The sequence below is a fragment of the Camponotus vicinus genome, unplaced genomic scaffold, assembly GCF_025532165.1.
Source record: "Camponotus vicinus isolate PSW18456_S1 unplaced genomic scaffold, iyCamVici1.0 SCAF_2, whole genome shotgun sequence".
Classification (NCBI taxonomy): Eukaryota; Metazoa; Arthropoda; class Insecta; order Hymenoptera; family Formicidae; genus Camponotus; species Camponotus vicinus.
Genome location: NW_028141956.1, coordinates 26,553,678 through 26,580,379, shown reverse-complemented (window position 1 = coordinate 26,580,379; position 26,702 = coordinate 26,553,678). Strand labels below are relative to the sequence as shown.

Genomic DNA, 26,702 nt, shown 5'->3' with positions numbered 1-26,702 from the left:
TGGAAGATGCCGTCCATATTCTTGCGCGGTACTCGCTATATACTTTTAGATACTCGTATACGTATATACATCTCGCCGATGCGCGATCCTGACTTTCATGCGACGTTATACCTATCCGTCGGTGGGACAGGTAGACGCCTAAAAATTCGTTAAAGGAGTCTTTGGATGCCGTTTATCCTCGAAAAGTCCGCCAGGATAAGTCTCTCCTCTTACGTGATGCAAGCATCTTAGATGCAGCGAAATTTGGGTACGCAGCGTCGTATAAAACGGCGTGTAATAAATAAAAAAATTACATAGATTTGCGAGTGGCTCAAGGAATGTTGTTAGTTTGGACGAGAGTGAGCATCTCCTGATTGCTGCACCTTATATTCTCTTCCACGCCATAATCCCGGTTTTCTACATTTGCGGTTTTTCGCCCGCAACGAGAGCAAGCGGCGTAGTTGGCGGTCCTCTGAACGGCGATCTAATTCCTAACGGCCAATTTCGCTTATAGACCGTGTCGACTTCTTCCCTCGGCTTTAGCGAACTCAATTTCGCAAACGCCGTTTGCGCAAATCACCACGTAATGCAGCGCGACATCGACATCTAAGAATGCTTAAGATAATTTGATATCAAAGTGTCGAAAGAGAAAGAGATGTATATACATATACATATGTCGAATCTTGTGAATTAACATATATCCGATATAAAATGCAGGAAAATATATCGTATATACATATAGTTAATTAAATATCTACGATCTATTATAACTGATTGCATTGGCTTACATAATTTTTTTGATACTATTTTTTGCTAGTGTAAATGAAATTACATTTTTGAAAAGACATTAAATAGCGTGGAGAATTATGATATATCGAGAGTTATTGAAGAATTCTTACATACAGTTACAACTTAAAATTAATTATTAGCATATGCATTCTAACAAGATATCTCGCATCCTTGACATTTATATTTTGGGTATATTTCGCATGCTTCAACGAGTCGCGAAAATTATGATTGCTTTACACTCGAAGCAAATGGCCATATATAATTTCGATTGGCGTGCAATAATGCGCAGAAATGTGGGCTGCAGCATAAACGGAAAAAATTGATAACACATAAAAAATATTTCCTCCATTTTACTTTTATCTCATAATTTTCCGATATCGGAAACACTTGATTTAAAATTTTATTACCATTAATGAAATTAATGAAAATTAAAAAAGAGATCATTTGATATAGAAATATATTTTATGCATGCATTTATGCGTAAAAATGTATATCAGATAACTGTAATGACTGAGATTTCGAAAGTGACCCATCGCGATCACCAAAGTTTATAGAATGTGTTCTAATCGTAATTGATGAATGCATCGAAATTTCCAATAACGTGCTATTGTATGTAAATAAAATGAAAATGCTAAATATTATACTTTAGATATCTTATATGAGTGACTTTTGCTATACCCTCTGATCAGTATTGGTCACGTATCTTTCGTTTATTGATTTTTCGGGCCATTATTAGATCAATCTTTCGTTGATGATTAGCTATATTTATTTGATTACATCTACTAGTTTGACTTTTATTAGAGATCGAAGAAGAAGAAAAACTTTTTCTATTTCCAATTATCATCGCCGATATGTAAGCGTAAATGTTTTACGATAATTCGTTGAAACATTTATTTTAATATATTTAGCTTTATACTTTAACTGATAAAGTAAGTTATCAGACAAAATTAACTGATTAAAATTTTTATAGTAAAATATATGTATAATATAATCTTTAATAAAATATAATTAACAATAAAATAATTTATTCGATGCATACAATAATAAACAGATATATATATATATATATATATATATATATATATATATATGTATGTATGTATATAATAATTTTATAATTTATATTCTATTAATATATAATTTTTATATTTTAAAGACGTTTTTTATTTAAATAGTAGCATTTCTAGAATTTATATAAGTTTTCTTTCTAAAAACATGCTTAAATTATTACAATCGTTACAATAAATAAACCAAGCATATATACAATTCACATATAAAACATGTAATATATGTATAAATAATAAATACCTCAGGATTGATTCGTCGGCTCGATGTCTCTCCGAGGTCCCTCAAGTCGTTAGGTTCGTTGATTTACACGTTGTACTCGTAAAAAGTTCATACAGTTTGTACAATTCACTCGCGAAAACTTTATATAGTTTATTATATGCGACATTTTGCATGGCACTCTTGGATTTAAATGCGCGACATTTTGAACGACACTCCTGAATTCATGATAAAAACGGACGCGCGATACTTTATACGACATTCCCGAATTTTACGATCGCAAAGCAATATACTGTCTCGCACTACCATTTTACTACTCGAATGTCGCCGGTCGACGTGCGAATAATAACAAGACTATACATGTAAATAATATATACGCTAGGTCAAAGTTGCCAAAGTTGAACCGTGTTATTATTATTACCGCTACCAACATATTTTTGTATAAAATGTATATACGAATATTTTTAAAATTATAAATTATTTATTAGATGATTATATATATGATTGATTGGTATTATATATAATTGATATATTACGGAATCTTTTGTCATATTATTACTCGATTTCGTGATTCATATCTGACTACATATTTTCAAACTGAAAGCAAATTACATTTAAATCGGCAAAACATTTAAAATATCAAAATATATTTAACTTCAAGTATCGTTAGAAAAATAATTATTATCCGTAGAAAAGACCGCAACAAAACAATGATTTATAATTGTTATCTTGTCTCTTTCGAGAGACACTTAAAATGGTAGATATAATTTTGTGATGTACGCGCTTCGATAAAGATATATCATTACAATATAGTTACACATAATTTATTGAAAGGAAAATTGGAAAATATAATTCGCTATGATCATTAATTATAATTGATTTTCTGATTGTCGCGATCGCGTTTTATTCGATAATATACGGAGCATTTTGCAACACAACGTAGTTGCTCGAGTGTCGGCGCAAATGATGAGGTCGCGTCAAATGATAACAAGTCCGCGAAATATAAACAATACACGTTGTATGCCGCCAACGTTGACGTATTATTGTTTCGTATGTTGACATATCTTACATATTAAAATATATATATGTACGAAGAATATATATATGTTCGCCATGTTTCTTTTGAATTATACATATATTAATTATTAATTAAATAATTATTTATCAGGCGTTCCGTTACATTAATCACTCTGTGATTTATGTCTTATTACGAAATTTCAATTCAAATAATATAAAATAATTTTATATCAACGAAAAACTTAAAACTTAAAATCAAAATATATTTGATTTTAATATATTTGATTTGTTAGAGAAATAATTATTATTTGTAAAGATTGCAGTAAAATAATAACTTATAATTTTTATCCTTGTCGCGCGTTTTGTCTTTGAAATAATTAATGAATAAATCGCGAAAAATAAATGGATAAAGGTCTATTATATATCGCGATATAATTGCATGTTGTTTACACTGAAGATTGATTTCTATATAATCATTAATTATAATATAATAGTAAATTATCTTTTGAGATTTGTTTTTGTTGCGATCGTATTTCACAACAAAAAAAAACTGACAAAGATGGAGCATCTTGTATCATTTATTTTTCACTCAAATCGTGCTGCTCGAATGACAAGACGACCGCATGTTTTAACAATAATATGTCGAGAAAAATGATAATGCCAAGTAATGTCAATTAATTCGTTAAAATATTCAATATTTTATAATATAAATTTAGGCTATATATAAATTTTTGTTCTATATCTTTTTGCACTTCAAATTAATTTCGATGTGATTAGATCACCTATATAAAGTTTAACATTCATTTTAACGATATAATTTAATTTAACAAATTATTTGTATGTAAGTTGATTAAATACAAATCTTTTCGCTAAATTTATATATTCAAGGGGACATTTTTTTTAAATTTCAGATTTTTAAATTAAAGTTTATTAAATAATGTTTAGCGTAAATAAATGAATGGTGCACTTTGTAGTATTCTAATATTTACAAAAAATAAATTATTACAACTATTATTCTCTTTTCTTTCATACTTAATTATGTATGTGTTAATATTATATATACTTCAAGATTTATTTTATAAATAACTCCATTTATAACTTATTTATGGCACTTATTGATTCACTTTGACATAAATATTTTTTATATGAATAAAAATGTATGAAAAATAATGAGAAACTGCAAACACGTAAATAATAATAAATACGAATGATATACCTTAAATTAATTATTCTTTTTCTGTTTCATTGTGCTCGTTCCGTGTGTCTCTTCATTCCGTATTCAACTTGCTAATTTAAGAAAATCAACAATCATTTACTCTTCTATACGTCAACAATGATAAATCATAAAAATCAATCTTATCTTTTGCCTCACTCTTCTAATTAGCGGCTTCTGCCTGCGATCATTAATTATCTCATTCCATTTCCGCGCTTGATTGCTTGACTGAAATATTTTTACCTGAAGCCGCATTAATTCATCATCCGCATTAAATAATAAGAATGTGATGAAAGCTGCCATTAGACCGCGTGCTCTTCAAAACCATAGTAATTTGTTGTTTCACGGTACCGCCCTTTACATACATACAGCCTGAAATATACGTTTGATTATACTACATGTATATAAGGGAAAGACAAAGCGGTCATTAAACGGTTATTTAACCCTTGTAAATATAATCCATTAAGGATAATGAAAATTAAAAATAACTTTAATATTATATATTATGATGAAAATATATAGAAAATATATTAAAAATATTAAAAAGTATAACATTAAAAAATATTAAAAAATATAATAAAAAATAAAAAATTTTCTATTTTTATTTTGTGTTTATAATATACACACATTCTATTAAAATATAATTACGATAATCAGTTTGAAGAAGTCTATAAATAAAATACGTGCTTAATGTAATAATTAATAATAATTTAATCTCACTGAAAAGTAGTTTGCATAAATTGGATTTATTTTAATGATTGACGTTCCGAATTTAATAAGCAACAGCGAAAATGTTTTTGAAAAATTATTGTTATTTATCAACATGTTCTTGTCAATTTAGCGACAAATGCAACTGTTCGCGGCTACTATCAGATCCTATCGGGCGTACGCGCAAATAAATTAGTACACGAAGAGAACCACGTTGACAGACTGCCGATTAATTATATCGTTCAAGGGTGAATCCGCCTTCTTTCCGCACCCCATCCCGGCTCGCCCTTTGCGTACTGCTCTGATGGCAGCAAGTCGATAAACACATCCGCTACTCGCGTGCATTCGGCGATGGATTAATGACCACTGCAACGGCTGTGCTGCTTATAAATCATGCTTACGCGCCGTCTGCTATATGATCGGTGGTATTCGGTAATATAGAAATAAAGAAATACTCTTGAGGAGAGTGAGAAAAGGACACACATAAGCTTAACTATATCTTTATCGATTATCTTTATGATATATTTCTGAGGAAAGTTATATTGCATATAATTATATGGATGTATGTATAATACTATAGGTAGTGAGTTACCTTTAATTATATTTTACGATTATCAGTTTATGATGTATGAAATAAAAATTTGACAAAATTTAATTTTTTATTATATAGATAAATAGCAGATTTTTTTTTATTAAATACGCTACAAAATATTGCATTGTAATTGTGCCAGAAACATATTTATAGTAGATTTGTGTTTTTTATATATATGTCTTTTCTATATAAGTATATTTATACTTTTTTTTTATATAAAAATGTTTAGATATATGTATTTAGATTCATTGAATAATTTTTAATTCGAATACAAAAGGGGTACAGCATGAATATTCAATAAAACGCATACAGCGCTTAATTAAAAAATTTTCATATTTTATCTAAAAAAATTTGCAGGCAAATTTTAAACATTTATTAAATTCTTCTGCTTGCTTATGTAAGTAAGGAACAAATAGTGTATTTCTTACATTACTCATCTCGGCAGTCTTTGTTATGACGCTTCACGGTACGTGCGCGCATTGTGCCAATTAAGCTCCGTGGGAATCAAAGTAAACAATTGTATGCGAGCACTGCTATATTCGCAGTGCTCCAGCGTAATTAACACATCTGCGCTCGGCGGAACACGTCGTTGTTCGGGGATGACGAGTGCCTTCGTCTTTGAATGAAGTCTAAGCAAAGCGTTCCACATTTCTCATAACACTGGAATTATTTGTACCAGACGCTTTATGTATGTAATGAGCGGTTTCCTTTAATATTTCATTCAACGTAGCACGTGCGCAATATGAATCTTCAGAAATTTAAATGGTGTTTAAATTACTCCTAATTGTTTGACCTAATGTATTTGCGTAGGGACGAATAATGTTTCAAATTAGTCGCTTTGAATAATGGAATAATTAGGCTTTATTTTTTTTCTCATAAGCATTGTAAAAAAGTCTCGAAGGGAGAAATGTACGTCTTATATATATTGTCGGATAAAATTAATATATTTTTTAAAAATCATTAATTACGCGGCATGTTACCGATTAAAAGAGAGAGGAGCGTGTAAGATAACGAGGGGGGGTACAAGATAAATATAAAAAATATTCAAAAAAGGCGATTCACAAGGCCTTTCCTGCAAGTGGCAGGAAACTAAAACGTTACGTGTGTCCGAAAAGTATTCTACGAGCATTCCACGAGCCTGGAAGAGGGCCATCCTATTATGCGCGCACACTACAATTTATCGCTTCTATTCCGTAAGGCCTCCTCGGAAGGAAGGAGACCCTTGACTGCGGCGCCCGGTCGACCGTGTGTCTCAGACTCCCGTAGAAAGTCATGTCTCGCTTCGACGGCCGCCTATATACGGCGCGTGTATATTCCCTTTAAAGATCTTATCTCGCGCCGTGGATGGATAAAAATAAGGACGTCGTCCTTCGTAGAGTCAAAGTGCATTATCGTTCGTTTCCGCGCCATGGCTGGCCCGCCCGTCGAGAGACGAGAGCTCGTCAGGGCCGTTGCCGCTGCTTTCGAGAGAGCCACTGACGCGTTGTCGTTCAACCGCGACCTCTCGACGTGGAAACTTCCGTCCCGACGACCCGTATTGAGCGGACTCTGGTCTCTTTTGAGCGGCTTTCACGTGAGAGAGATGCGGCGCGGCGGGTAGGTAGGCTGTATGCGGCGCAAAATTCGTGTTCCTTCGAGGGGCGCGCGCTTCTCCTCCGTCTAACGCCGACGTCAAGCGAGAATTTATTGCACCCGCCAGGAAAGGGAGACGCCGGGACTCTCTTTCGATTTCGAGGAGCTGCCGGATTTTTCGTGCGACCGATTCGGGCGCTGAAAAATAAATCGCCAGCTCCGTGTCTCTTGTTGGAAGTTAAAGACGTTGCTCTTCGACGCATTGGTCTTTCCTTGGCATTTCGCCCTGCACGCTTTTCATTCAATTGTATATTTTACAAGCTGCCTTGGTAATATCCCTAATATTCCCTTCCGATCGGACGTTCATTTGTCGCATGACCATTTCGGTTAGTGGTCTGTGCACGGGAGTATAATTGTCTATTCTACTAATACTTGGGAAAAAAGTCGTCGGCGGAAATAATGGATTATCAAGGAATAGACATTGATGCATTCAAGAGATACGCGCATCGTATGCTCGCAAAAAATAAATCGTGCAAAATTTGCATATGTAGATTTAATTGTACATAATTTTTAATTGTGTTTACGTCTATTAATGTATTTTATAAATATGTCTATCAATATATTTTATATTCTCACGTGAGCAAAGCCTAGTCACCCTGTTAGATACATGTCGGATTGTTTTTATCTCGCACTCGTTAATCCGCTTTTTCAGATAGACAATGTTTTTTATTCCGCACCTTTGAACTCGGAAACACAGCGCAACAGGATTTAATGTCGCTCGGGATGTTACATATTCCAATAATATCTAGGTAGTCATCTCGCATTTTAGCACGGCATAAAATTCTACCAAGTATATATATATATGTATATATGCGTCAGTTCCATGCTCTGCGAGAAACCTCGCCCTCCATTATGACATCCGGCGCGTACAATGCGCCTGCTTTTAACGTGAAGAAACGGCGACAAACGTAAGGTGACAGGTATAACATGCGCTAACGTGCAGCACTTAAACTACCTGCTCCGTTTCGAACGGCGGGTTCAATCGACCACGTTGCGTACTCGACGCGAGTCAAATGCATCATCTCACGCCCACGCGCACCTTCGACACGCGCGACAGGAATACTTCTTTCTCTTCTCTCCCCTTTCTACTCTTCGCCTCACGCGAGACGACGTAAAAGAAAAAATCCATTGTGTTTCTAACGAGCGCTATTTCTCGTCAACTGTCCACGACGCCGTGAAATTTACCAGATTAACGCCGTTCGCCGGCAAAAATGAATTTTTTAATGCGCGACCCGGACGCGTCTCTCTCACTGCGGGTGTTTGCAGCCCGCGACGTGCGCGCAATCCTCTCGCCGTAAAACGCGTAAAATCCTGGGCATAAAATGTAAATGTAGCTGTAAGCTGGCGTGAAAGAAAGAAAGGTGACGGTCGCATGGAAATTTTCCAGCTGGTAATTGGTAATAAAGAGGATTAGGATAGCGAATATCATAAACTGTCGAAGGTAGGAGCATCAAGGTGAACGGGATCAAAATGACGATTATGAAAATGCATTAAGTGCATCGAATGTATTCTTTTTTTCATTGCCTCGAATACGTAAACCTTTTCGACTTACGGAATCTATATGTTATATCGTTATAAGCAAATTTTTGTTTTCCGATGAATGAAAGATCCAGTTTTAACGAGACTTTTTACTTTCACGATTACGTAAGAAGGAAACAGATTTGTTACAAGTAAAAGTGTTATTACGAATTCAATAGGATTAATGAGAAAGGGAGATGCAACAGTATCTGAGAAATCACACGCATTCTTCGAATTACGGAGACAAATTAAAAAGAATAGCGGTTGCACCGATACTTTATAGCTTTTCGGTTGTAAAGTATTGACGAGTTTTGCTGGATTTATTTCTAACAAAGTGCAAATAACATAATATAAAATATTCCAATTTTGATTTAATATATTTATTTTATTTATTAAATATTTTATTAATTTGTTATTTATTATTACAAAAGTACGTTAATACTAGAAATTAAGAAATTATGATAAGAGAATTCTTTTATATTTTTTTTTACTCAAAAAAGAACAATTTCATAAATTTAACATAAATCTAGAGTCAATGAAAAGCATGCGATTTGTTTATACGGATACCTTTTAGCACATAAAAAAGATTTATCGATGAGATTTGCATACAAATAATTAAAATAAACATTAGGCCGCATTATAATTTTCTCACAAAAATTGTTATGTAGTGCAACTATTAATCTTTATAAGTTTATAGATGTAATTTCGCGCGTATGATGTAGGTTAATAATTCTGAAGATACTTTTTTTTTACGTTAGCGATAAGTATTTTTATCCGTTCGCGTGCTCCTTGATAATATAACGCATGGAGATTAAGCGACTTTGCGTGCAACGATTCATTTTTCTGCACGCATCCTGACGTGATACGTCGTTCTTCGCCTTCGGCGTGCGTGCGTTCCGGATTATGAATCGACTCGAAGCGCTCTCAGGAATCTTGAGTTATTTTATGAGCCGTTAAGATCGGGACTTTTTCACTTATAACATTAACAAGACGTCCACGTGCGCGGACGTACGGACGCACGAACGCGTAGCGGATAAAACGCAGTGAAATTGAATTCTCTTTATCTTTAACATGTTAATAAATCTTTCCTGTATATATTAAAAGTAATTAGCAGTAACGTTTTTAAATTACTAATATGACAATGTAATAAGATCTTACAAAGCTTATCACTTTAATTATGACTGAATAAAAAATTCTCTGTTATGATAATGAATATAATGAATATAATGATAAATTCATTTTTGCTTCTCTCTCTCATGCCATTTGATTTATAATATATAATAAATTAATTTAAATCTTTTTAATACATATTAAACTTATAAGATGTAAAATTAAAGATACACAATCATATTTATCTTAAAGTGATTTCTGTAAAAGAAATATATTATTCTTATATATATTTATTTTTATTCTTTGTCAATCAGTATAAAATATTTTGCACAATAATAGATTTGAGAAAATAACTTGAGAAAAGAAGATTTTCTTTTGAATTATTAATTTGTACGTATGAGAAAATAAAATCTTTTGTATATTTAAATAGATGCAAAGATATGTTAGCAAATAATATAATTAAAATAAAATAATTGTTTATTACGTGCAATGTTTAATATTATCAAAATGATGGTGATATATACATATAGTTTCGCTATCGTGTACGCTGTGAGTACAGTTAACAATAGCAATATCTATCAGTTTGCAACTCCGCAAACTGATAGGTACTGTGATATATTCAGAAGAAACGCACGACTAGATATTCCTTTCATATATATCTTCTCAACCAACTCTATTGATCCGTATTGTTAGAGGTAAACAAAGACACTTTTATGTCCGCGACTGATTTGCTATTCACATTTCTACAAAGTTATATGGAATCGCGAAAAAAGTCAAAGATTACACGAAAAGATTGTGCATTTATTTATTGCAAAACAATCTGTTGTTATTTGAGATACAAAGCAAGAAGAGAAAGATGTAGCGAGCACTGTATATAGAGAAATCATTATTTAACTGATTGTCTTTTTTAAAATATGCCTCAAAAAATCTATAAACCATCGTGTTTAAATAAAAAGGATTATTTTTATTCTTAATACACTCTGAAAGCTGGGGCTAATTTTCGACAATTTTATAAAAATCATCAATAATTTTTGCGCCGCGTGTGCGCGAATATATAAAAGAAAAAAAAAACAAATCTCTTATAGATTCGCGGCTTTCATTTTGAAAGCAAACACAACACTATGGCGCGCGGCCGTTTCGGAGCCGTCGAAAAGGATGAAAGTCCGTCGAAAAAGGACGGTTTACTCCGACATTTGTTCCAGCGAATACATATATACGATTCCGTCCCCTCGCTTGCCGTATATCCCGAAGCTGAGGACGCCATTAGTGTACATCAAGGGATCGACTTATTCTCTTTCTCTCTTTCCCTCTGCTTCTTTTTCCCTCTCTCACACTTCTCTCTCGAGGTCTTTGTCAATACTCTGAATCACCGAAAGGGGATAGAGTAACGAGTACGTAGCAGTAGGCATACTCGTCGAATGGACCGGCCATGAGCGGCTGCGAGACCGAAAAGACTGCTCGTTAAAGACTGCGGGTGCGGCGCATGCAGCCTTATCGCTTTCGATCGACGTCGAATCCTCGTTACAACTCTTTCCCTCGCTCGTTCTCGCCCTTTTCTACGTCTCTCCTCCGGCCCCCTTCTCACCCTTCTCGCGACGCTCTTTCGCTCGCGGGTGTAACGGCCTAACGATCGCTCCGAGCTCGTTTGAGATGCAGATCTCAAGCTCGAATCTCATTGTTGTTCCCGTCCGCGATGCGACTACGGCTACCTGTTAGCGCTCTGGCCAGCCAGCCGGCCAACCGGGCAATGACGTTCCCCACGCGTGCTTGTCACAGGCTAATTAATCGGATGTTCGGTACGCCGCGCCGATAGATAACGAGCGGTCGATGTTATGGTTCATGGAGAACGTAAAAGTCACTTGCGCGCGCGCTCCGTATAAGCGGATTAACGCCGCCTGACGGATCATCGGAATCCGTGCACGTAATATAACGTGGGGCGCAGGGATGCACGCGGGCTCCGATCGACGGCAACTCTTGATCCCGCGCGATAACATCCGCATAATTAATGCGTTTTCTTATATTAGATTGTAGGTCGCGCATATTATAGATTATATAAGTAATTTTTTGAATAAATGCATTAAAACAAGGATGATTAATTTTACTTAAGAGAGGAAGAGAAATAGATTGTTTTATTTTTACTGTAAAACAATGTTATAGCGTTATTTTTGTTAAACAAATAAATTTTATTTTGCTAAATAATTTTGTTACTTTCTGTGTGTGTGATTTTTAATCATCTCTTAGATATTAATCAAAGTTTAATTTTTCGGATACTATTAGCTTAAAAATGTATTTCTAAAAATATTTCTTTCTATTATTGCAAAAAAGATATCTTTAGATTTTATGATATTTGAAATATGTATATACGTACATAGAACTTGTACTGTTGTTGTATGTGGATTATTATTTCTAAAAAATTTCAATTTGTTCAGTTTTTCAATTTCACAAATTTCTCGCGGCTCCTTAACAATTTATTACACTCTTAGAGCGGAAAATAATAATAGATTTATACTTTCAGAGAATTAAAAAAATTTACAAACGATGCTAATAAAAAGTAACATAATCGTGTAATTACGCTATTAGAGAACAAGAAAGGCGTCGGTTTATTGTAGTAATTCATAGAGTTGTAAATCGCGTCATTTTATGTTCTTTCGACGAATCGGAGCAAAAAGATAGCCCGTTAGTTTTCCATCGCGATATCATTGCCAAAAAAGTAGCAATGATACGTACATTACACGCATCCAGCCAAATATACACGCGTGCGTGTACCCGTGTCGATCTCGCGTTCAACGACCGATAAATTAAGAGGCTTCCAAGCGTTCCGTCTATTATCAACAATCCAGAGAGCAAAATGATACGCGCGCGTATATCAAAATCTGCATGCGGGCGGGCGGACGTGCGTAGCGTGAAATTTTGCGAACGTGATGGCATATGGGGCGGCGGCATATGCGTTCATACACACGTGTATATCGATCCGCGAGGGCCAGCAACATCGCGTTATTTATCGCGCTATGCCATAACGGTCGGATAAATAGCCGACCGCTGTTAATTACGTTACGTGGGAACGTTACTTCGTTCTCCAAGGTAATAACGGTAAAACGCCAACGGGTGGATTAGCATAATGTCGCAACGTAAAAGTTAACGCGGCCCGTTAGGCAGCGTTTATGAGCCGGTTGAAGATATTCGCGAATGGTCCTATTATCGCGCTCTATTTGTATTTGTCTTGGCAAATATTTAGGCATAATCGCGCGCATTTCTCACCGTAGAATCGCCCTCATCGCGATTTGTCCAGCGTTTGTCCGAGCTTAACGTTCGTTAATGACGCAACGTGCACGTGTTGGTGCTACACGGAATGGCTTCTCGTTTATACGCACAAGTTCGATCTCTTTTGGATAACTTTGAATCGATTTTTCTCTTAACAAATATATCCAGGCACCAATTGTTTTCGAGAAAGTTTATTTTTTGGATTTTATTTAAATAGAATTTTATTTTAATATTTAATAGTGGAAAGATTTTTAATAATAAGATTTTTAATAATTTAAAAATTTTGAAAAAGCTATGATATCTCTTCGATGAAATTATTAACGAAAAATCGACTAGAAATTAAACAAATAATTTAGCTGAATTTTGAACGCAAATTTCGATATATAGTGCGTGATGACACGCACAGAAATATTCGACGCTATCGTCGCGCTGCATTTCTGCGCCATAAATCCTACTGTGCGTGTATGGCTGCAGTTAATTAGCCGAGTTGATTGGTATCCACACACGGTTAATTACTGATGCACGTATGCTAATTAATGCGTAGATGATAGATGATAGTAGTTGCACATCGAGAAGCAAAGAGTAATTGGTAGTTCCTTAAACACATAAACGCAACACACATTTAGAAATTTTTATAATATTTTGACGACGCACCTTTAGCTTTCTTTATCAAATCGCGCAAAAGGGCATCGTTTCCTTCTTCAAAATATGTTATGTATATTGCAACATATGTCATATGAATGTAGCCTCGATTATTTTTTATACATGTATGTATTGCAATTCGCAATTTGAACAGTCAATATTTCGTTGATAATGTCGAAGCTTTAGACGTAAATTTTGTATAATCATATACGAGAGCCTTTTTTCTGGCGAACACGTTGGTTGATTTAAAGTATTCGAGCCGCCAAAAAACTTTGAAGACATCTCGTTTCTCAACAAATGGAATGAAAAAATGCGTCGACCGCTTATTTTTCTACGGCACTATTCTCGAGGCATATTTTTCCGCGGGAGATAATAAGGATTCCGCATTTCCTCGGTTTAATATACGGCAGAAGCACGGGAAATCAGGCTGCGCCGGCGGCTTCGTCGCTTGATGGATGTGCGGCGTCGCGTATGGAGCTCACGCGGAAATTTAGTCCCGAGGCTCTGTACACGTATACCTACCTACCTACCGCGCACAGTTTTGCACGCGATAAATAAGTCATATTACACGCCGCTCGCGCGGTGTTTTTTCATGAATCTTTCATCGACGGTGCGTTACGGCAGGAGGGGCGTGTCGATGCCTCTCATGGTTGAATTTATTCACAAGCGGATAAGCCTATATCATCTCCGTCCCGCGTACGTCCCTGCGCCATTGCAAGTTGCAGCGCTATGCAAAACGCGAGATAATCTTAAAATATGTGCGTGCTCGTGATGTTCCCAAGAAAATATTGACTATAAATTTGCTCGCTGCGTTGATCGTTTAGAAATGGAACACGATGACGTTATATAATCTAATATCATAAACGTTATATAATCTAGCGTCGTTACTTCGATCCTTAATATTATAAATGTTAGTGTCAATAATTTCCCTTCTACGAGATTCTGCATCGGAGAAAAATTAGAGTTATGTATTAAAATATTATAATATACATATATACAAGATATTTTTTTAAAACATCTTGGTATAACAAACATGATTGAATTGAATTATCTGTCAATTGACAGTTTATAACCAGATATCGTCATGTTGCAATTGGGACAGATTATTATAAATGATTACGTTATTCTTTCCATTATTATTTTCATAACAAGCTTAATATTCGCGACAGGTAGACATAAAGCGTTCTCTCTCTTTTGATAATGTTGAGCATTCATATCGCGCATTCAGCGTTCAATGTGGTTAAATTCCTAGTTTATGACGGATGAATGCGTTCTGTATATTGATTGAATCAAACAATCATGTTTGATCCGTGCTAAATGCGGTTATTAGATTTTCATTGCATGATTATATTAAATTGGTCTTCATATTAAACATGAAACGGGCATAATCGATTGTAACACTCGCTCTAACACATTCGCAGATACGAATTTTTAATTTTAGAGTCAAATTCTCCATGTGTAAAAAATTTTGATGATAAATTTACGTAAAAATCAATGACGGATAAACTTTTTTCTCATCGGTATAATTAAATTTCCCTGATATTTCTATTGGCGTTCTTCATATTCAGATGTACAAGTATGTAATAATGATCAAATGTGTAATAAATTGAAGTGCGATTCGCTAGAATTTCGACAGAATTAGGTTACATTTTCAATATTTAAATAAAGCGATTGCCGACACGCAGATAAGATAAATTCGACAGAGAGTGACGCGCGTTCGTATTAGATCCGACATTACGTTAATGGTATTACCGTGAGAAGTTTTGCCGCGCCATCGAATGTCGATACCGTATTATAAGGATGGACAGCGTTCTGTTACGGTAGAAACCTTTGATTTATCTTTGAGCGAAGTCACGAAGACGCCAGTTTTCAGATTTTCCATCCGCAATATTGGATCTCTGAAGTTACTTTCAGATATACTGTAAAGGGAGGGGGGGAGGGATAGAGTTGCCTTGAGATATTTGCACATTTGTATAAACTGGGTAATACTTATGTGTATCATTTATATATATATATTAATATATATCTCTTTTTTTAAAGTTTTAAAATATATTGTACTAAATAAATACAAGTTAAAAGATTAATTTATGTGTTATCAATTACCATGTTAAAAAATATAAAAATATCGAATAAGATCAAAATCTTAAAAGCAATATTTTACAATATTAGTCATAAAGTAAATTATTTAATAAAATATGTTTTAATGAAAAATTTTTATCATAGAACAAACTTACATATATATATATGAAATAAATAAAATATATAGTAAAAAAATTTCTAATAAAATAAATAGAGAAATATTAGAGTACGTACAAGAAAATAGCGCGTACTGAAAGCTTTGGCCATTTAGAGAAATGTAATATAGTGTACCGAGATGTATCCTTTTCGTTCTGCAGAGCAAAACGCTTCGCATTACGTAGGAAGTACTGGAAAGGGACTCAATTTGGCTAAATCTTGGCGGGCGGTAAATCTGTGCAAATCCGCTGATACGACGCGGGGACTAAAGGCCGTAAATTCGAACGCGCGACGTACACCGGTGTACCGTAAACGTAAATAATCGTTATCATCGTGCCGCCGTGTAACGAGGTAATGCGGCATTAATACCGAAATCTCGACGCGCATTTGCACGATGCTGATTTTTAATCTGCTCCATCGAAGTGGCATGGCGCATTCTCGGAGCGAACAAATTTCATTATTATAAATTGGCATTTCCTTCCAATTCAAAATAAATATATATATGTATATACACTATCCGATACAATTATAAAGTCTAAAAAAGTATAAAAGTAAAATATATAAAAGTTACATAACATAAAGAAAAGTCAAGTGCAAATTACAAATATTGAATAATTTTTTTTATACAAAATATCCCTGGATTTTTATTTCAAACGTACAAGATTTTCAAACGAATGTAAATTAAAAAAATATCATTTATTGCAATTTTATAATATTTTTTATCGTATCTTTGTCATTGAATTTCGAATTAACATTCCGTGAATTAAAATTTCACATACATATCAAATGCATTTTTAATCAAATCTAAGTCCGCGAATTTAATTGAGTTTAATCGCTCCCAGGCCGATTCAAACCGCCTCACTCGAATACGCTATTCATATCTGAATGCATCCCGAGTGTACAACATATGCGCGATAGGAACAAGATTTTTTCGACGTGGACGCACTCGACGTAGTACATACAATGCAGCGAGATCAATTCCATTATAGGCCGCGGCGGGTAAATAACACTCACGCATAAAACACATCAGACCGGCGCTATGGGATTTGCAGAGTACAGTGCATCGAAATCCCATCGCAAATTGCCGCGCCGAGCCTCCATCTCTCTCTCTCCCTCTCTCCCTCTCTTTCTCTCTCGTATCGCGCGCGCAACGGCAATACGATCAAATCAAGCGCAATCTCCAAATCTGCTAGAGCACTGCCCCGGAGTGCCTATTCGGAGTTAGAGGCCGACGGAACGCGGCTTCGTGCTTATCGCCGATGGAACACGTGGAGTAAAACCCACTGCGTCGCACCGCGCGCGCGGGGTAACCCCCGTCGGGATTGCGAGAGAGAGGGTCGTTGGGGGGGGGGGGGGGGCAGGGGGATCGGGCTCTCTCTCCCTGGCGCAAAGCCTCCAATCGATACAGCTTCCCTCCTCGCCGCCGCCTCGGCGCGTCTTCCCTACATCGAGGATGCGTTGCAGAGAGACTAAGAGAGAGAGAGAGAGAGAGAGAATGCGAGAAAGAGAACGATGGATCTACCTGTTAGACTCGTCGATTGCGTTGAAAACCAATACCGGATGCGCGCGCGTTCGCTCGCGAGAAGGTTTGTATTCCTGTAAAGGCTCGGTGCGTCGTCGCCGTCGCCGGAGGCGACGGCGACGTCGCGGATACCCCTCCGCAACAGCTTTGTAATTACCGCGTACTCGCGTCCCTATCGGTCGAAGGAATCATTCGCACCGTGTGCGGCGTATGGCAGCGGACATTGCAAGCCCGACTGCGAGAGAGAGCGTGAATGGACCCCCGGTAATGGCCGGAAAGTAATTTGCGACTTTTGTGCGCATTGAAATTTCGCGCTTTTCTCTTCCTCTTTTTTTTTCCCTTCCCCTTTTTTTTATTTTATTTCGCGCACCGGCCATTGGCGCTCGTTGGAAAATGCCGGAGCGATTATTGCCACCATATGAATACCTTTCCCATTCTGAAACATGTACTTTCTTTTTTTCATTTCGTTTAATTTAACGAAAAAAGCTTTGATTAACGGTAATTCGCCAATTTTATACGATGGATGCGCTTTTTCCTACGGCGCGTACATTCATGATTCAGCAGATTAAATTATGCACGAGTGCCGCTCGCAACAACGACTGTGTCACAGGCCGTGTAACATTTTGAAGAATAAATATATTATGGATAGCTCTTTTCCCCTTTTAAAAGTATTAGTAAGACTCTTTTTCATTTACGTACAGCATAAAACTTTAATTAATTAAATGCATTTGAAAAAAACGACCATTACGTGGAAAGCTATTTTAGGTGGGTGCTCAATTTCCTTAGTCTACCTCGCATTCTGTAACTTCTAAAACTAATTAAGTTAGAGCAGGTCAGTTTAGAACTTTACAAAGCGCGCAACTTTTCCGACCCATGCCCATGGCTTAACTTATCCTAATCAAATTGCGGTTTTAGATGATATAAAAATAACAAAGAAAAGCACGTGTGTGTAACAAATTTTTCTTTACCATATTTTATGTACAACTTCTCCGACGCCCAACTTTCCTCAGCTACTTGTTTTTATTAGTTTAATCAGTTATTCGCATTAAATTACGCAAAAATTGAGTTTTAAGTCGCGTACACACTCACGATATATATATTTCATACACCATATCTTGGATAACGAAATATATTCGTTTCATCTTTAAATTTCAGGAAATGGAAGCATCTAATTAACTATATATCTCTCGAAAAAATTTTTATTATATTTTAATATGGTTTCATATTTCTATTTCTGTATAATATATAAAACATACATTTATTTATTTAATTTATTTATTTATATACAATCTATTTTTATTTACATATTATTGTAATATTATTATAATTTTATTTTATTTATATATAATCCATTAGTTTTTTCCATTCTACTTTAAAAAGTAATTACAAAGCTTACGTACGTTTTGCGGATTAACCTCGCGTATATTCCAATTGCTGCCGCGGCTGCACCCGGCTACGTGCCAAGGAATAACGGCGGAACCACCACCTGTCAGTCAAACGTTGCGACAGTTGGACCGAAGCGATTAGCGCCGCAGTAGGCGCACGTTCGATATTGGTAATTGTGCAGGGTGCGGGGCGCCCGCGCTCGCCGTGTGGGCGAGACAGCGAACAGTCACACGGATTTTACGTTTTCGTTAATCGTTCCGGGGTCTCGCGCACTCTCCCGGAGAGATCCATCGCGTTCATTAACAATCTGTAATGACGGGTTAATTTAACGGACGACGTTCGTAATCCCGCCGGATGCACGCGATTCGTTAAAAGCGCAATATTTCACAAAGTCATTCGGACGCTTTATATCATCCGGTATGTGAAGCGGAAGGTACGCCAAAGTTCCTCGAAACGCGCGCTTAATTACGGGCGTAAGACATTTTTTTCAGAAAATTTATATCGCAGAAAAAAATCAACGTTTATCTAAGCCACGTTCTCTTGGATATGGTAATGATAAACAAATATTTTTATTCCTTGGTCGCTTAATGAGGTGTATTCTCTTCTGTCACGAGTAAGAGCGTCGGCGTACATCGAGGGAGCAAGTGTGAATTTACGGATCAATGATAATCAGAAAACTCGAGTGAACTCTTGTATTTAATATCTGAGAGGGATAAAAATTATCGTTTTTTTTTATTAATGACTTTCATCAAGCAAGCATCAAACTGTTTTAATAATTTTATGTGACAATTATTAATTTGAGATTCATCTATATTATAACATTATAAAATACAATCAAATACAATTATCCCGATCGTTCTTCGTATAATTAAATCCTTCGTTGACATATTTTGCATAAACTGATTAAATATTATGTTAAATAATAATTAACTAATATGTATCGAACATGTGTCAATGTATAATCCGACAAATTATTAAAATTGATATTACTTTCTTTAAAATTGCGTTTTTTAAATGCGAAAACGACAAAAGTTGTTTGCGCAATTTAATGTATGCGTGCCAAAAACTAGGATCTAGTTGGCCTAATGAAAAATGCGGTTTTATAAACGGTATCGCTATAGAAAATGGTATCGTTTAACCAAAAAGTCCGGAAGCGCGTTCACCAGGGCGTTTAAATACTCTTCTGGCACTCGATGAGCGGGAGCGGGAGCGGGGGCGGGCGTCGCGGCGCGCACATCTGTGCCATTTGTGTGGAGCATTTGTACGTGTCACACAGCGGCTGTGCGCATCATGGAATTAGGGCTATGTTACGCGTGACTGACGTGACTGTCAAACGTAGCGACAACGGGATTATAACCATTAGCGTCACGTATTTCGCCGACGCTGATAATTGCGCTACGCGACGCGCAAAATTATCGCCACGCGGCTTTGATGCTCTACCTCAAATCGTTCAATAGATGCACTCGAAATCTGCATACGTGTATGAATCGTCGCGTTCAGTGTTGCGTGCGGACGCGTGCGACTGATGGGTTCGAGGTTCGATAAGAGCGAGCGAAATAAATTTCATTTCGTTACATTTTCGTTACAGACGGAGAAGGCGAGATAAGAAACTAATTTTCGTATCCCTTGATTTTACTTTTTCGGAATTATTATGTAGGACAATTTTAATTTTTTAGTTGATTATAAAATTTTCAATTTTTAAAGTCATTTGTTTCATTTTTATACTACGTATATATATTTATATATCTCGTATTTATTTTGTCTCTACAAATACTAGAATTGAATATACCTATAATTAAAAATTATTTTCAGAAAATTATTTATAAAGGCTAAAGCTATTTTTTCGCAACAAGGGCTATTGATGCTAATTATCTGTTAATGGAGAAAGTGAAATAACCTATGTGATAACTAATTTTCAAATTTTTTGATTTTTCGAAATTATGTCGTAGGATATGAATTTTTTAATTAAACTGTCGCATTTATTTTCTCTTTACAGTTTCTAGCATTATACTGTTTTACATATAGTGTTTTACAAATATTACCTATAATCGAAAACTATTTTTAAAAAATCGTCTATAAAGGGTACATATTAAATGCTCTATTTTTGCTACAAGTATTATTGTTGATGCTTGTAATTATCTTTTAGCTAAATCTTTGATTAATGATTAAACAAATTGCCATAAAATTGCACCAAAAAATTAAATTGATAAAAGTCCATATTCTTATTTCTTCTATCTAGAAAAAATTTATATATATATTGTCTTACATTAAATGATAAAATCATTTAATTGTTATAAAGAAATTATAAATTATAAACATAAAGAAATTATGTCTCTTTCGCTGGAATTTTTAATAAACAATTAATGTGTCGATATACATATCAGGATTCACCCAACAATTAATGATCGGAGGAATAAGTTTATAAGAGATGCAGGGGGAGAGAGGAACGCGCAATTTCTCCTGCTGAGAATAATCCGCGAGACGCCCTGAAAGATTCAACCGGCGGAATAATTCGCCCGAGACACGACCGCGCAACGATCTCGTTAGCGCGTTTAAGGTTCTTTCGCAAACGCGTAGCACCACGGAAATATTTATGGTGGTCTATAGATTATCGGGTTATCCCCTAGATCTGAACAGTCGCGGTTGGCGCCGCGGGCAAACAGTTTATCGTGCGCCATGTTATTTTTACCCTTCACCCTCTCTCTCTCTCTCTCTCTCTCTCTCTGCGAAACCGCGTGCGGCGCGCGACACATTAAACGGAATCGCCAATGGTCTCGCCGCGACGCGGCGGGCGTTTAGCGTTTACCGACACCGCGCGCTTGTAATTCCGTGCGTTTGTTTACGGTCGAGATTTTGTTTACAATCGTACTAACGAGATCCAGAATGAAAGAGCCGATTCCCCGGCGCGGTGAATCGCGTTTTGCGCGCGCGAGAGATGCTTTAAGCGTTTCCGTCCGAAAATCCCCGCGGGGCTTTATTGGAGTACGCGCGACGATATTTAAACGACGAACACCAACGCGCGCGGTATGCTACCCTGGCGAATATTTGTAGGTTACTCCTCGTGTTATTTGCACGCGCGCGCGTATCCAGACGGGAGGATATATAGGAGAGAGTCCGGATGGATGAGACGAGGACTTTTGGGGATGCGAGCGACGAGGAGGAAAGGAGGTTTTCTCGCTCCTCTCTTTGGCAGAGGAGAGCAGCGCGAGTCCAAAGGATCGTAAATATTGCCCATCGACTCGCTGACGCGATCGGTTTGCAGTGCGTCCCATGTACATGTATACAGCCGCATGACGATACTCTATTTATTTTATTTATCGGACAACCGCGTTCTCTCTCTCTGCGGATTGCTTTGCGCGCAGCTAGCGAGAGGTAGCGGGATGAATTGCAGCGACAAAGAAGACGACCGCGTTGCAGGTAGAATCCAATCGGGACAGATTGCGAAATACGTATGCGAAAACACCGAAACGTAGGTGATGCGATGCGATGTATAACGTGGATTCAGTCAATACGCGCAAATATTTCTCACCGATACGTTCACTCGACAGATTTTCGTCCAGCTATTATACAACCCTCGTTTCGTGTACACGAGAAATATAACGAATGACGAAATAACAATGCTTTTATTGTATATGCCAATGCGATGAAACTAGCAAAGAATACCACACGTAAATGATCTAAATTTACGGTATAAATATTATATATCTTTATATACATATGTGGAATAATTTGACAATGCGTCATTGTGTAAATTTGAAAATTTGCTTCAATCGTTTCTTATCATAATAATAAATTATTACAAACACTCAAGAGACATTATACCTTTTCATTTAATTAGATATCTCGAGGTTGATAACTGAAGATTGATTTTTGTACATGATAAAAATTACAATCTAATACATCGTATGTGAAAATCTAGATTTAATAATATTGAAGATATAAATCATATAGCTAGAGAGCTTATAAATAATAAATTGTTATTCTGAGTAATCTTTGATTCTTTTATATACTAGTTTATAATCGTTGATTGTTTTATTAATTTTTGAATTTTAAAAATTTTTAAAATTTAATTCTTGCTATGTATATTGAATAAAATGATCATAATATTATATAGGTTCTAACTTTTGATTTCTCATAATTGGTTCTCTTTAAAAAAAAATATGTGTATCGAGTTTTAGGATGTAATCATCAAGTTTCGTTAAAACCACGTAAAAATAATATCCTACAGCAAGAGAGTAATTTCAGTAAAACAATATCACTTTTCCAATAGTTACATTCTCAGTTCTCTATTCGAAACGAAGAGCGGATATTTTTATAAAGTTTAAATTTTCGATTGCTCTTAACTTTAATTGAATGGATATTATATAAAAATAGAAATTATAACGAAAAGTGTTGAAGAAATCTATCATTTAATGAACATTAAATCATCAAGTAATTGCTTTTTAAATTGTAAGTATCATTTAAAAAGCAATAATAATTTTTTATAATTATAGACTTTTTTGTATGCAACATTATATCTCTATCTATCATTAAGATGATAAAATTATAAAATAATAATAAAAATAATCGTAAATATTCAACTACGTATTCATTAGGACATATTTTCTACTAGAATATTCAATATACTTTTAAATTTAAATCAGCTGATTATCGTTGATTACAATTGATTAAAGTGATTAATCGGTTAATAACAGTCAACCATCTGTCGCGAGTATCATCATAAATTTTGTACACGAAACTGCAGAGATTTGAGTCGAGAAAATCATCGGAACAATTATGGCGAGATAAATCGCGCGCAAAAAATCGCCAATTTAATTTACTTGTATTCTCGCATAAGTGCATGCAATTTTGTACGATTCTTGTAGTAAAATTTTTTAAGTTTTAGCGATGAATTCGTTTGTACATTTGCATAAAACCGAGATTCTTCGATGTAATATACATGTATGTGGCTTACAAGTATGGATGCTCCGTTTCTAACTCGTTTGCTGAGCTATGCTTACCTCGTCGCGTGGATCTCATTAACGGCTAACGTGCACACGCACGAATGCAAACTAGATATGAATGCGAGAAGCAAGAACGAGAGCAAATGACGGGATTAATAAATATGAGGAAAATGAGTGGCAACTGTTGTTTGAAAAAAAAATGTGAGACATTAATAGCCATCAATTTGTGAGACATTTAATAACCAATAATCAATACATATATAGGGTACATATTCATTCTAGGTAATGTCTTTAGATACTTTTTTTATATACTTTAACCTCCTTATTGTGCAGAAATTGAATTTGTTTTTGAATTTGTTTTACACTTATAAAGAAAATAATTGACTATAAATAATTCTGATTTACATTTGTCGATTTTTTCTCATGTGTCTCAATACATTATAATTTCAGGATTATTTATTTATCTATCCTGGATGATTATATACAATTATTCTGAATGTAACGTATAATCTATATATTTTTATAAATAATGAGAGAATAAGAATAAGAAGTTTTATATAAATATTTCTCTTGTAGTTCTAGAAAAAAAAGGAGAATTTTAATTGTATGAAATTAAATCTTCATTTCATACAGTCAGAAATAAAACAAAAGAATATGTGTTTAATAAATTAAATTGACAGATACTTTATTATTTATTTTGCTGTAGTTTATTATTACCTTTGCTCGAGTGTTAAATTATTCAATTAAATTTCAGATAGTTTATCATATTTATTAAAATTTACATACAATTGGCGTTAGGATAGTGAGATTTATTTACTTCACTGAAAACTATGACGCAAACGCAAACTTAGGGTCAGACGCATTTTGCGATTCTTCTTATCGAGGTTGCAAACGTATAAATCCTTCCGGACTCGTTAGAGATCATGATTTAGTCGCGACAGGATCGATGGCGAGATCTCGCGTATTTCAGTCCAAACAGACACAGTGCTCTGATTAATCCCTTCGCGCAGGATCGCGCAATCTTGCGGAATGCACGATCTCGTTACCGATCGCTTCGTCATGGCGTGCGTAAACTTGGGATTCGAATTAAAATTCAAGAAGGCGCGGCTCCTTGATTCGCCCTTAAATCTCTCCTCAATCCGCCGTTCTCGAGACTGCGTTTAAATCGGAGTTCATGTTCCGCTTAAATTCATGAATGCGAGCGGCCTACGAGCGGTGGTACGATTATGCCCGGCGAAACTCGTCGCGCGATCGTTGAATCACTACGTGTACGCGATGCGGACAAAGCGACGTCGAGAGTTCAACGACGAAGGTTCAACAGGTAAGAATACCCAGGCGCATACCTGAGTCCTCACGTTCCGGTTCCCAAGAGACTCACAGAGCGACAATAGCGCGTGTCTACGATGGAGATGCTTTACGATTGGCATAGGTAGTATGTCTATGCTGAACGCAAACGGAGCAGCTATGGTGATAAAAAAAAAGTAAAGGACATAAAAAGAGAAGAGACCAAAGAAGGAGAAAAAGAAAGAAAGAAGTTTGGACGAGACAGGTTCTCTCCTCCGGAGACCGACGATATTTGATATTCACGTGAATTGTTACGTAATTTATTTCTTGTAGGTGGAGAGAGAAAGAAAGAGAAAGGGAGAGAGCGAAAAAGCATGTCAGCTATTAAAAAAATGTAAAGTTAAATCCGAAACGGCGTTTATTAAAAGCTTGAAATTTTATCGCGATTCACTCTTTTTATATTCATACCTTTGTATCCAATATTTCAACGTTTTTACGTTTCAATATTTATCGATAAGAAAAGGCAGCATATATTTTACTACTAATTTGCTTGAATATATCTAATTAGGAACATGTAAAAAATGTAAAAATATGAAGAATGGATAACAATTTTGGAGAATAACAATTTTTACTAATCTTACATTATATACATATGTATAACTGACCATATATAATTGAATTTTTAGTGCTTTGAAAGATTCTTAAATTCGTGGTACAAAGCACATACCTATTTATATAAATCGTATATTGTTTGTCTAATTTTTATTTCATTGATTTCATTATTTAATTTTTGCACACAATTTAATTATCATTTTTATATAATTCGTTGTTATAACTTACATTCGAAAATGATTTCCAAATTGCAGTTTATTATTAAATATTTATAATATTCGTATTTATTTGGCTTAATGCGTTTTAGAACAAATATAATGGTATCTTTACTTGGGAAATATATTTCGTGACGAGAGAATTTTGGCGAAACCTTATCAAGTTCCTACCTTTCGCCTCGGATTTAAGGACGCTGCCTGTGCCGTTTTCCCCAGTGCGGCATTCCATGTCCTGAATTTAAGATGGGCAGCGGATGGCAGGGCCAAGAAGGTTAACGCGATTTGTAGTCTTGCTTGTATCTATGGAATTTTAGGACTTCGTAGATTTCTATGCGGGAAATCGCGGGGAGAAAGTACAACTCGTTTAACGATGTTGCCGAGCGCTTTTATTTATTTTCGCTCGAGGAGTTTTACGTGCCTAGTGTAACTCAACGTTCAGTCACTGTAATCTCTTAACAATTAAATACGTTTGTGTACGGTACATTATTATATCGATTCGATAGTAATAAATTATTAATTATAATAATTACATAATTGATTATATATTACGATTCTAATTTATAGTTTTAGAGAAAATTGGTTAAAATTTAAATTATACATTTTTATATTGTACTTTACAAACGTAATTTCTATGTTTTATTGATTTAAATCATGTATCTATTTTCAGATATAGTGCATAAGAATTGGCAGTTAATTTGTCGCAAAATTCTTAGCGCGATCCTTTATCTTCTATTTGTTACATGACTCACACGTTTTATAT

At 35.3% G+C, this 26,702-nt stretch overlaps 2 protein-coding genes across 11 annotated transcripts in view; one reads left to right on the top strand and one right to left on the bottom strand.

The window, feature by feature from the left end:
- Positions 1-26,702, top strand: part of LOC145966561 (melatonin receptor type 1B-A) — a 155,459-nt gene that overhangs the window by 27,526 nt on the left and 101,231 nt on the right. The window contains exon 1 of one of the 9 annotated variants that reach the window (XM_083090719.1): positions 24,890-25,152. The exons of the other annotated variants lie outside the window; for them this stretch is intronic. Within the exon in view, the coding sequence (XP_082946845.1) occupies positions 25,058-25,152 (95 nt within the window). The 5' untranslated portion in view covers positions 24,890-25,057. Of the gene's footprint in view, positions 1-24,889; positions 25,153-26,702 lie in introns of those variants that run through there. 9 annotated transcript variants of the gene reach the window in all.
- Positions 1-26,702, bottom strand: part of LOC145966559 (uncharacterized) — a 128,298-nt gene that overhangs the window by 38,291 nt on the left and 63,305 nt on the right. The window contains exon 1 of one of the 2 annotated variants that reach the window (XM_083090708.1): positions 2,077-2,210. The exons of the other annotated variant lie outside the window; for it this stretch is intronic. The gene's annotated coding sequence lies outside the window, so the exon portion shown is untranslated. Of the gene's footprint in view, positions 1-2,076; positions 2,211-26,702 lie in introns of those variants that run through there. 2 annotated transcript variants of the gene reach the window in all.